The 11,920-nt window shown below is 37.9% G+C and overlaps 2 protein-coding genes and 1 non-coding gene across 4 annotated transcripts; 1 reads left to right on the forward strand and 2 right to left on the reverse strand.

Moving 5' to 3' along the window:
- Positions 1–225: 225 nt before the first annotated feature.
- LOC116297745 (DNA repair protein RAD51 homolog 3) lies at positions 226–6,461 on the reverse strand. Of its 2 annotated transcripts, none has more exons than XM_089032144.1 (10): positions 6,148–6,461; positions 5,665–5,926; positions 4,448–4,518; positions 4,149–4,250; positions 3,402–3,424; positions 2,927–3,058; positions 2,753–2,828; positions 1,592–1,652; positions 1,377–1,437; positions 226–636 (listed from the first exon to the last, which is right to left on the reverse strand). In XM_089032144.1, the coding sequence occupies exons 1-10, from the start codon at positions 6,269–6,271 to the stop codon at positions 412–414; spliced, it is 1,137 nt and encodes a 378-aa protein (XP_088888270.1). In that variant the 5' UTR covers positions 6,272–6,461; the 3' UTR covers positions 226–411. The 2 variants fall into 2 exon arrangements, with proteins under 2 accessions (XP_088888270.1, XP_088888269.1); XM_089032143.1 differs by having other exon boundaries at positions 3,402–3,544.
- Positions 6,462–6,731: 270 nt separating this feature from the next.
- On the forward strand, positions 6,732–8,445 carry LOC116297761 (leydig cell tumor 10 kDa protein homolog). Its single transcript, XM_031706049.2, has 3 exons — positions 6,732–6,871; positions 7,045–7,100; positions 7,645–8,445. The coding sequence occupies exons 1-3, from the start codon at positions 6,787–6,789 to the stop codon at positions 7,837–7,839; spliced, it is 336 nt and encodes a 111-aa protein (XP_031561909.2). The 5' UTR covers positions 6,732–6,786; the 3' UTR covers positions 7,840–8,445.
- A 1,241-nt stretch (positions 8,446–9,686) lies between these two features.
- Positions 9,687–9,759, reverse strand: Trnav-cac (transfer RNA valine (anticodon CAC)). Its single transcript has one exon. It is a non-coding gene; the product is annotated as a tRNA-Val (tRNA).
- Positions 9,760–11,920: the final 2,161 nt, after the last annotated feature.

Genomic DNA, 11,920 nt, shown 5'->3' on the forward strand with positions numbered 1-11,920 from the left:
GATAGTCGAATCGAGCCAAAAAGCAAGACCGCGCGATAGCCTGCGTTGCCGGCGGTCTGCGGACTGCGGTCTGCCGGCAACGCAGTTTATAAAACCGGTGACTTTTGAGCGCTGTATATATTTAATACCGTAACTATAAAGGCCTCTGGAAACGAGATTAGTCGTTTCGGGGTTCGCAAAAATTAAATAAGGGTAGATATTTTACAAAACACATGATATATTTTACAAAATAAATCAACTATACAAAATCCAACTTTACAGCATTAAAAACTGACTTCTACAAGTACAAGCCAGAACCAACCCTACATTAAATTCATTTAGAGTTAGTCAAATATTTCGAAATTAAGTTATCAAAATATATCTCTTTTGTCTTCGTCAATGTTTGAAATTATGAACTTCTAAATAGAAAAATCATAAATCTATTTCATCAAAAGTTCTTTTTCTCGACTGAGTGTTTCCTCGTGATTCATCAAGAATGTTCTCATTTTCATTCGCCATATCATCGGAGGGTTGAGTGGTATTAATGAATGGCTTCTCGTCTTCGTTGTACTCAGCTGGTTTTCCTGTTGATTTGGCCTCGTCATTATTGTTGTTGATATCTTCTGTGGGGTCCCACAAATCGCGTATTCCACTGGACTATTGAAACAATTCATGGACTCTGTATCAGTAACAACTGGGGAATGGATGCTAAATGGATGCAATCGGTAAGTTGGCCTGGCTTTGATCAGCCCAGAGGTTGTATTAGGGTTTCGATCTGTGAGTTAGTCGTGTCCTGGTTTTGATCAGCCCAGAAGTGGTTTCGAGCTTTCGATCTGTGAGTTACTGGTTTCAGGGTTTCGATCTGTAAGTTACCGTTTGAGTCAGCCCAGAGGTTTAATTGTTTCAAGGTATCGATAGACTTGAAAGGATTGGAAGGTTATAAATTATAGTGCGCGAACGATTTTTCTCAACGGATTTGGCTAGGGTGAGGAAGTATAGATGGGTGTTTGAGTTCAGTTACCACGAATAACAATTCCAAGCCGAGGCTAGAGCTGCCGCGCATGATTAACTATAGTTCGCGGCAACTCGAACATCAATCTCGTACCCAGAGCCTGCGTTTCTTCTGGCCTGCGGCGAAGAACGTTCTCGTTCCTCGTTCTTCGCCTTAGGTCAGAAGAAACGCAGGCTCTGGGAACGAGATTGCTCCAACATCGACTTGGAACTATTAGTACTAGTCATGGTCACTGAACGGAACTGTAGTATTAGTGGTATAGGGCATAGTTGAAAGAAGATGGAAAATACAGAATTTGTATTCCGTCCTAAAGACCCAAATCTACGAATAAGTGAACATATCTAACATTTAAAATATATAATTCTTTTTGCTTTTTGTCACTTACTGTAACTTGGAAGGGGACAGTCATTTCTTGCTTTGTGGGTGATTTATACAAAGTCGCGAGTCTAAGTAGAAAATACAACATAAATAGCTCTTATTTTTTATATTGAAGAGCTGAGGACCTTGTAGGAAGTCACAGAAACTCGAGTGCCTCCATAGTGGATGGGGCAGGAATTAAAAGGGGGGAAACAAGGACAGAATCCTTCTGCGATATCATACCTCTGCTTGTTTTCCCAGTAAAGCACGATTCGTATAGTACTAGCATGGCCCCAACTTTCACCTTTAGTAACAAAACAGAAGAAAGAACTGACTTGGTAAATATATTGTCACCGATTAGTGTACTACTAGCTACTGGTGGCATGCTAGAAGAATGACACATACTTTATAACCACCACTCCCCTTACGGGGCTCTTCCGTGAGGTTCCCTCCACACGCACTAGCACTACATTCTATACTTACAACATACAACACTTAACTCACATGTTGATTTTTTACGGAGGGAGGAAACCGGAGAACCCGGAGAAAAGGGAGAGAACAATACATCAAACAAACCGCAACTCACATATGATCCAGTCTGAGCCGGGGTTCGAACCTGGCGTTGGACCACAGTGGTGAGAGGTGAACGGTAAACCACTACGCCACCCAATAAGGTTTCCTCTGTTGATTTCGTTTGTTTGCCGTTTGCTTTTTATTTATTTATTTTTTTTGCCTTGTTTTGTTGGTTTGTTTGTCTGTTTGGGTTTTTTGGTTCTTTTGTTACTGTGATTTAATTGCTGTTCTTGAAGTTGCAGAGATGGATCTAGTGCCGTTCCCACCCGTGCATGTTTTTACTAATTTTGCTGTTATAAAGAAACATGAAGAAAAGGGAGCCATTTCATCGTTATGCTTCATTTTTAAACACAAGAAAAAATAGTAGTGTCATTGATGAAATGTTAGTGAGATTGTTGCATTTGAAGAACTTGAAGCTATTTCAATATCATGCTTCTTTTTCAAACACCATAAAAATAGCAGTGTAAATGAAGTACTGTTCACTGATGCTGAGGTCGTTGGGAGTCGTAGTCGTTGGTGTGCAGGCCCGTAGGCTGGGGAGGTGGAGAGTTTTTGCGTATTTTTGTAACATATAGCTAACAAAAACATGCAATAAAAGCTATCGTTATCTTAGCCGATGTTTTGTTTTTCCAAACGCACCCCACTTTTCTGAAAGAACTCGAAACGGGCCTGGTGTTAAGATGGTTTCGTTCTTGTTAAGATGGGCGGGGATACAGATATAGCTGCCGCTACTATGTTATATCTGGTCGTCGTTTTGTTTGATTGTTTGTCAACTGCAGACCAAAGATAATTTGGCGCATGCAAAGTGACCAATGCCTTTAAAAGTCTTACCTAAAGCTGGTATGAGATGTGATTGGCCGATTTGATTCTGACGTACTCGAGTTGTCATCTGGTTCATCAAAACAACCTTTAAAAACAAAAACTACAAATGAGAAAATATGTCGCGCTTGGAATCCTTTGGGGAGTGGGGGGAGGGGGGCAAAAACACGAAAAAGTGCCACTTACAGCTAACTGGTTTTCACATGCCAATCTGATGAAGGTCTGCGCAAGTCCATTCAAGAGACGTGTTCTTAGACCCATGTCTTCAAAGTCATGACGGAAGTGAAATGCAATGCTGTCTACCACGATCAACTTCACCTGTTTCAGGGAAATATATGATCAGTTAAGCATGGTTCTCACTGGCGAAGCAAGCAGAGGCAACTTCAGGTTCTCACTATGGAAAGAAGCGACGCAAGCGCAAAAAAAGGAAGATTTTATTTTTCTTGCGTTGGCTTGCGCTTGCGCTTAAGATTACATCGGCTTTCGTCGCTATTTAGAACAAGGCTTTAATCAAAAAAATATAGAAAATTTCTTTGTGGATTTAAAATGAGTATCTGAATAAGTGAATGAAAACCGACAATTATAGTGTGCCATTGACCCGTGTCCTCATCGAGAGAATGGCGTATTATTGAAAAATTAAAAAAAAAGTTACGAAATTTACCTTAGGATGTTCTTTCAGGAATTCTGGTAGAAGATGAGAAAGAGCAACTAGCTGAATGTACTCATGACATCGAAAAATGTAAATGCGTGACAAGATTTTCTCTACTTGGAAATCCTTGAGAGATTCAATTTGTAGATTTCTTTCTAGGATACCAAATCAGAAAAAAAGGGCTAGTCGTTATTACCAAGCTCTTTTCCAGACTATGTTGATTGGTTGACACAAGACCCGCAAAAACGATTTTCTAAATTCTAATTTAATCTAGAAAGAGCCTGGATGAAAATTACCCTGCGTTGATTTATAGTTCCCTATCAAATTGTGTAGTGCTTTTTTTTCAAACCCCAATCGGTGGGAAGGGATTAGGGAAGATTTAGAAAGGGGAAAAATAAATGTTCACATCCGTTCCCATATTTCTTTTCCCTCTACTCCACTCTTCCCAATATTTAACTTGTCTCTCATAAGCTCTAGATTTCTTAAGGTAGCATAGACCTCTTTACACTGGGCATAATGGTTTTCCAATTTTAGACCATGTGTAATTCTCTTGAGAAGATTCTTTCTTCTGGTATGCATTTTCATGTGTCTTGAAGAAGTTCTCATGTTCTGATGTAAAATGGGAAAACATTACGCTCAAGGTAAAGAGGTATATTTTAGTTTTGCAAGGGGAATTCAGAACAGGAATTAAGAAAATAACTGCTTCTGCAAAGCCTTATTACTCCTTTTGTCAATTCAAATTAATCTAATTGTATTTACCAGATTCATCCAGGTCTGCTGACTCTGTAACATTTTCCAGGTGCTTGATAGCAGCTGAAGCAATATCAACAACTCTGTCCACTATGAAACTTCCTTCTGTATCTGTTTAAAAAAAGAAATGTAGTGCATTCAGGAACTGAAATTACAGTAAAAAGTTTATAAAGCTACCATCATCCTTTATTAAGCTTTACTGCACTAATGTAGTACAGAACATCTACTTCCTCTTAGGGTAGTCCACACAAGTTTATTTGATTCTATATTTTTATCAATCAAAACACCATACAGTAGATGTAACTAACCAATATAAACAGCTGCTCCATCAACACCTCCAAACTCTTCTGGAATCTGAACATCAACAGCAAGCTGCATTCTAAATGTATGGTAAGGAAAAGGAACTTCAAGGATGACATCATTAGTTCTTTTATATTTGTTGTTCCTATATGTATATATTTTCTTTCATCCACATAACTATAACTATATATTTGTAATATAATTAAGACATAGACCCCCTCGATGAGCGTTACGCTCTTGGGGTTAATGTTTCAATAAAATATGTTTAAATAAAAAATAATAATAAATAAATAAAAAGTCCTTTTATCAGTTAGGATAGTATGTTACCCATTATTGTTAACCATGCCTTTGCCTCTTCTTTTCATTGTCACACTTATATAATAAAGATAGCCACCAAATCTTCCCTTGATTAGAATTACACCAATCAGGGGCAGATCCAGGGGAGGGGTGCAGGAAATGCGCACCCCTCCCTGGTTCCACCTTGTGCCCCTACTTCGAAAACAACCAATACTGTTTTTTTCCCTGAGATTCTAAGGGGTGCACCCCTCCCTGGGTTAACTTTGTGCACAGCAACCCTCCCTGAACAAAATCCTGGATCAGCCCCTGCCAATTGTATGGCGAGGGGTAAAGGAGGGATGTGGGAACAACCCCAAAAAACTACATTTTTTAAAAACTTTTTTGAAAGATAATAAAAATGGTGGTAATAGTTTTCCTTTTGATATGACTACAAGCTACTGTTTTGCACCTTCTATCTCAGTGCCAGATTTCATTAATTAATTTGGGTTTCCTGTGGATATGGCAGGAAACTCTTAAGATGAAACTGGAACATTACCCCTCTCCCTCTCCCTCCCCTCTGTTTCCCTCCCCTTTCCTCTCCTCCCCTCCCTTCCCCTCCTTCCCCTCCCCTCCCTTCCCTCCCTTCCTCTTCCCTCCCCTCCTCTTCCCTCCCCTCCTCTTCCCTCCCCTCCTCTTCCCCGGTGGTAAAAAGGGACAAAATCCATGGCAACTGCAAGTGTAAATAATTTCTCTTTGGGGTTCTGTTCATTGGAAATTTCATTCAAAACATTGCCAGTAAAGTCAACACCTCCACAGGCTAGGGAAGACAGACTTTGAAGGCACAAAACCCTAAAGAAGTTAATTACACTTCCGGTTGAAATTGCCATCATAAATTTTGAAAATCTTAAGTTCCTAAGTTAAGAAAATTAAAACATAAAGGTTTGTTTACCCAATCTGTGTCTTCCCAATGCCAGGGGCTCCACAAAACTCAGTAATTTTTCCAGTAGGCACCCCTCCACCAAGCATGTCATCCAAGCGTTCACAGAACGTTACAACACAACTTGCATTTTGCTCTTGCTGTAACATTTCCAAGGCACTTCTACTTCTTGGGCTGGAGATGGTATTTGGCGGAGAACCATTTTCTGATATAGATGGGGATCTTCGCAATGTCTGAAGAATACTAAGTGCTTCTTCTCTGGTAATTTTGATTTCTATCAGTTTTTTCAAATAAACACTTTGATTTATGGTTGTGCAATCAGTATAAATGTTCTTTAAAAACTTTTACTATTAGTATTAAGTAACACTAAATTTTCAACGTATATAAGCTGACTGTCCAATCAATAAACGAATGCATAAGGTAAATTTATTCTCAGAAAAATATGTCAAGCCAACATAAAATAATTGATGAAAAAATCTCATTTCCCCCACTTACCATCACTTAGTTGAGTCGGGCTCACTCCTTTTAGGTCTTCTACAACCACATATCCAGCCTTTGTGAGTTTGTGGATGTATTGAGGAGACAGTGCAAAAGAGCTCAACTCTCTCTGCATAGACATCCTTTACCGATAGAAAGAAATAACGACAAAAAGCCTAGATTCCCCGAAGTACCACCATGATAACTAAATATTAAACATTTTTGACAAAAAAAAAAAACGAATTCTAATTAAATTCGTTGAGGACTTTTCACTCTTAGATGCGAAATGATAGAAGAAAGCATAAATCGTTTCTTGTTTCCTTCTCAAATATGGCGCCTAACCAACATGAATAACTAAGGATTATTTATCAGGGGGAGGGACTGTAGGAGGAATTTTGTTATAATTTTCAAAATTCCAGAACAATCATATTTCAAATCAATGAATCAAGAGAAAACATTTCAGTTTTAATTAAAATCTAAAAAAAACAATTTTGAATGACTAGTTATTATAATTTAAAATTAGGAAACGACGATTTCAATTTTCTATACTGACCCCTCCCTAGTGGAAAACAAAAGACAGTAAAACAGCCTGAGTCGAGTTGTTTATGTTTCCCGCTGACCAGCTGAGCGAGAGAAAAGGAACATTGATCAAACAGCATGGCACAAGGACAGATCAAGAAGAAAGGTGGCAAAAAGCCTCAAAAGAACTCCTCCAAGAAAGCCTCTGGACCTAGGAAAGGAGGTACTCTATTCATTTAACATAGTTTGTGTCCCACAGCTGTAATAAACTGTTTTTAATCAAGACGAATTAGATAGATGTAGATAGATAATGTTTGGCAAGATTCCATTGTATATAGCTTCATATATATACGATTAACACTTTCTAATAAGATATTACTTTCCATTTCTTAATAGCAAAGTCAATTGCTCCAAAGAAAAAGAGGCACATAAAAGCAGCAATGTTGAAAAAGGTATGGCTATTTTCTTTTTTTCTTTTTTTACACTGTAGTCTGTACTGTGGTCATTTACTGCCATGGTTAGCAAGGCTGTCAACCCCCAAGATATTCAAATCTGGAGAATTGATAGGGAAGGGACATGACATCACAGCGGAAAAAAGCGCGCGAAAAGACATCATTCACTTTGTAACATTTGATGTGATTGGTTTATTTCTGACCAATCAGATTATCACTTATAGTTTCAATGGCCTGCTTACGATAACAGTTTATGAGGAATGTTTTGATTTTGTTAGCGATGTAAAATAACACAAACAACACAAAGTAATTGGAATTTTATGGTTGTGAAAGTCGAGTCTCACAAGATATGGTCAGCTTCTGCGATTCTCCGGGAGATTTGAGACTCTAATCTGGAGATCGGGAGATATGGTCCAAAATCTGGAGACTCCGGGTTTATCCGGGATAGTTGACAGCCCTGGGTTAGGTTAGGATGCTTAGAAATTGATATATTTCAAAACGAAACAAGTATGGAATGTAGTTTGTCAATTTTTGTTTATTACAGTCTTTACAAAAAGCTATAAACTCAAAGATCGAACATGAGCTTGCAGGACACGCTGTTACTAAAGGATCAAAACCACTTGCCATGATCAAGGTCGATGAACAGGACAAAAGTGAAAGCAAGACAAAAGGAAACAAAAAATTGAACAGCACAACACAACATGATCATTTTAACCTTTTTATAAGGCTGCGTTCATAATGTATGGCAGCTAGAGGGGGGCAGGTGCAAAATTTTGGTAGCAAAAAGGGGGGATGGGCAAATTTTTATCAGAAAAATGGGGGAGGGATGCACAATTTTTGGAAGAAGCTACAAGCCTTGCTAAGGGGGGATCATATTTTTTTGCATGACTTTAAGGGGGGTGTTAAGAATTATTCTGGACATTTCAAATTTTTACCTGCCCTCCCTCCCCCCTGCACTACATTATGAATGCAGCCTAAACAGTAATTAACTTACAATGCAGATACAATTTCTGTGACATATCGATATATGGAATAGCTACATGTAGAAGATAAGAATAATGCATTCCAACATACCACATTTTCTAATCACACATGCTAAAGAAATCATACAATTTTTGCCACCATAACAAAACAGGGTTTTGGTTTGAAGTCAGTCAAAGTGTTTTCATAACATTGTCACAAAACAGAACGTTTTCAAGTGCATATAGCTATGGAATGTCATGGAAATGTCTTGATTGACGTCCACTAAAACCTACTTTGTCACAGCGGCAAAGTTATAAATATGTCTGCACTTTTCTTGTAGTAATATCTTTTTTAGAGGAAAGGATTAAACCTTGAAATTAAATTATTTGGAAAATTCATTGCTGTATAGATGATGGCAAATCCCATACCAAACTGTATGAATCTCATCTCTTAATTTTCTAAATGGTCCCAGTTAGTTTGTCCACACCATAACTCTTTCAATTTATTTATGAATAACTAGCCTGCCTCACATCCAGAATTTTCTTCGAAAAAAGAATTCCAGATATGATGCAGTCTAATGAATAACCAGCATTTCTAAAGATGTTTCCATAGTTTGGAATTTTAGATTTGCTTGTGATATCATGTTTATATGCTGTAACATAATTTTTGTTTCAAAATGTTACTACTGTTTTGGTTGTGTGAGATATATGGTGCGATTTTCTCTTGCCTTGGCAGTGTAACAAAAAATAGAAGTTTGAACTGCTAGAGTGCATGCAGTAAAACCATGAAGTAAAAACAAAGTTGATACTGACAAGTAGTAGCTACTTAGTGACTAATACTTGCTATAACTGCATTTGCTCTAGCAAATGTTGCTTCTATTACTACTCCACTCGTAACAATGAATTTGTCATTGTTGACAAGAGCAGAGAGAATCTTTTGCTCTGTAATTTGCAAGAAACAATGTTGCATGATAAGTTGCATGATTTTGATGCCAGATTTGAACGAGACATTCAGGGCAGGATGTAGCAATTTGTTGTCTTGGAAGAAGGTGCATTGACAAAAAAAATTCGTAACAATTCTTAAAATAAAAATAAAAAAAAGCTCAAAGTAAGGTCACTTGGGTCTGTTGCTAATGCACTAGTAAATATACCTCTTTGGCTCTGGTTTAATGTCTTAACATTTCAGACCACATGTCATTCCCTTGAGAATAAGATTCTTTGTTTGAGTTGTATCCATATTCATGTGTCTTCTCATGTGCAATCGAGCGCAACCATTAAACAGAAAAATGATACTCTAGGGAATGACATGTAGTCTGGAATGAGAAGATGTTACGCCCAATCCAAGGTCTATCAAACCCCCAGGACAGAATGGGGAACTAATGCAGCGAGACTTCAATTTTTTGGCTTTCAAAGCTGACACTTTTTGCTATAAACTAGTAGACTATTACTTATAGCCTACTAGTAGCTCATCCAATCAGAATGCAGCATGGATGATAGACTGCTAGTTAGATTTGACTAAAGTGATATAGTTTGTGTAGGTATGTTGGGGAAAAAACTTAAAATTTTCAATCCTGCTCATTACAAAAATTAGTAAAAATTCATAAGAGAAAAAAAAAATCAGCACTGTTTCCACTGGGGATCGAACCCAGGACCTTGCGCGTGTGAAGCGCACGTGATAACCACTACACTACGGAAACAATACGATATGAGAATTCTGAAACATGAGTCTCAAGTCTGGGAGAACATTGCAAATATTGAAAACTATATTATTCTCTAATTTTCGTGGAATGAAACCGTAAGAATAGCCAGAAGCATGTATTTGCATTCATTTAAGCTCTTGTTTTTCTTTTTAGTTTATATCACTACGCACCGGACGCACACATGCGCAAAGGTCCGTCAATTAAAAATCCAAGCGCCGGAAATGGTCAGCAGTAATACCTGACTGAAGCCTTTTCTGAGGACTTCTTGAAGTCCTAAACTGCCAATAAAACTCTGTTAAACTACCCACCTACATCTCAACCTCCCCACTCCCCCTTCAATGTTATGATGTCAATCATACCCAAATGTTCATGCACTCGAAACTAAAGAATATTGTTCAGTCGACTTGACTTCAGTAAAGCAGAAAGTATCCCACTTTATCCGTAACTCTATCACTGACTTACCTCTACAAGAGTCATGTCATAGTACATCATTGAACCCTGCTGTTAATAACCAAAAAATGCATGGTCAGCCACTTGAATATGAAACCCCCAATTCCCCTCCCCCCACCGCCGCCCCCCAATGCACCCCACTATAGCTACCACACCTTCCATTTAGCCTACCCAAGCTAAATCCTGTGAGTAATAAATTATTGTGTTTCAGAGTATGCCCTACCTTATAATTGTAGAAACAAAGCAATGATCAGACGTGACTTCATCACTGCCACCCAATTATTGTTTTTGTTGATCTAACAGTACGTTAACTTATGATGGAATGAGTTTAAGTGCATGTGACTAGAATGACGGACAGGAAAATTTATCATTTCCGGACCGGAACGAAACGACATACAAATTTCATCATTTCTGTCCCATCAAAACGTTCTTCAAACAACATTTGAAATTTGAACATTGGAAGTTTGGTACAATATTATTTGTATAGCTTGAGTGCCCGGATTTCAGTTTCCAGGTCATTGAATGCAGATAGGTAAAGACCACCCGTCAAGATATATATAAACACTACTAACGATTGCTAGTCGGACAAGCAATCAGCTCCACCTTGTCAACGCATCGAAGTTACGGCATGCGAATATCCTGAATCTTCAAAAGCAACCAACCACAATAGGAAACTACACTAGGATACTGTGTTTTTTTTCCTTCTATTGACTCTTAACATTCATTTAGTTATGAGAAAATCAAAAGAAATGAAAAGAAAGACAAGCGACGAACGTACGTTGAACATAAATCTAGCTGAGCTTTTTATCCTATTTGCGCAATAAGAATGAGAAATAAGTATTCCAATATGAAGTTTTAGTAATTCGATGATTGAGTCAAACATCAGCAATCTTGACCGGATTGTAAACACTACATCCCACTAATACCCTTACATATTTAAAATTCCCCAAAAATGCGGTCTCGAAATCAATATATCCGCGATTTTAAAAATATCATCTTTGTTTTCTAAGAATGGATGTGAGAGAGCTAATTTAAAGTATAAAAATCTTAAATATCGCTATTTAAAGATAATCGATAAAGTCCCCATAAAGAGATGGTTTGTACATATATGGTAAATATGGCTCTGACATTTGACGTAACAGAAATGACATGGATGATAATACCGTCGCAACTCAAGTGCAGCGGAAGTCACGCAAACGTACCTTGTACAATGTGTGAAGTCATGCAAACTACTGCGCGCTTTGTTAAATTAGATTTAATATCTTTTCTAACCAGTGAATTCAAGTCTCTTAGGTCCTAAGTGTTCTCCATAATTATAGGAAGCTTTAGAGAAGGATTTGAGAGCCATCCTTGCGTGAGAGAGAATTGACGATTCTTTTACGAGCGTGACTATTATTGCTAATAAGCTTAATTAATGAATTACCCTCTGCCTCCCAAGTTTATTTCTGCTATCGATACGTCCTGCAATAACCTCCAATCTACGAATGGCTTTCTACTTTATCCTTTAAAAACGAGTGAAGCTTTTCAAGGAAGGATGTAAGAGCGGGTAAAGTGACGGCGAAATAGATATTTTCCAGAGTAAACCGATGAACTTTTTTTTATTTTTTATCCCTGATTTACACTCTGTTACCAGATATGACGAGTATTGTTCTAAGAACGCACTGATTGGCTGATCAGTCATTCGAGGAATTCTAATCACGTGAATGAG

The sequence above is a fragment of the Actinia tenebrosa genome, unplaced genomic scaffold (assembly GCF_029948245.1).
Source record: "Actinia tenebrosa isolate PJP-AT-01 unplaced genomic scaffold, QUT_ActTen_1.0 PGA_scaffold1__47_contigs__length_23844297, whole genome shotgun sequence".
In the NCBI taxonomy this organism is placed as follows: domain Eukaryota; kingdom Metazoa; phylum Cnidaria; class Anthozoa; order Actiniaria; family Actiniidae; genus Actinia; species Actinia tenebrosa.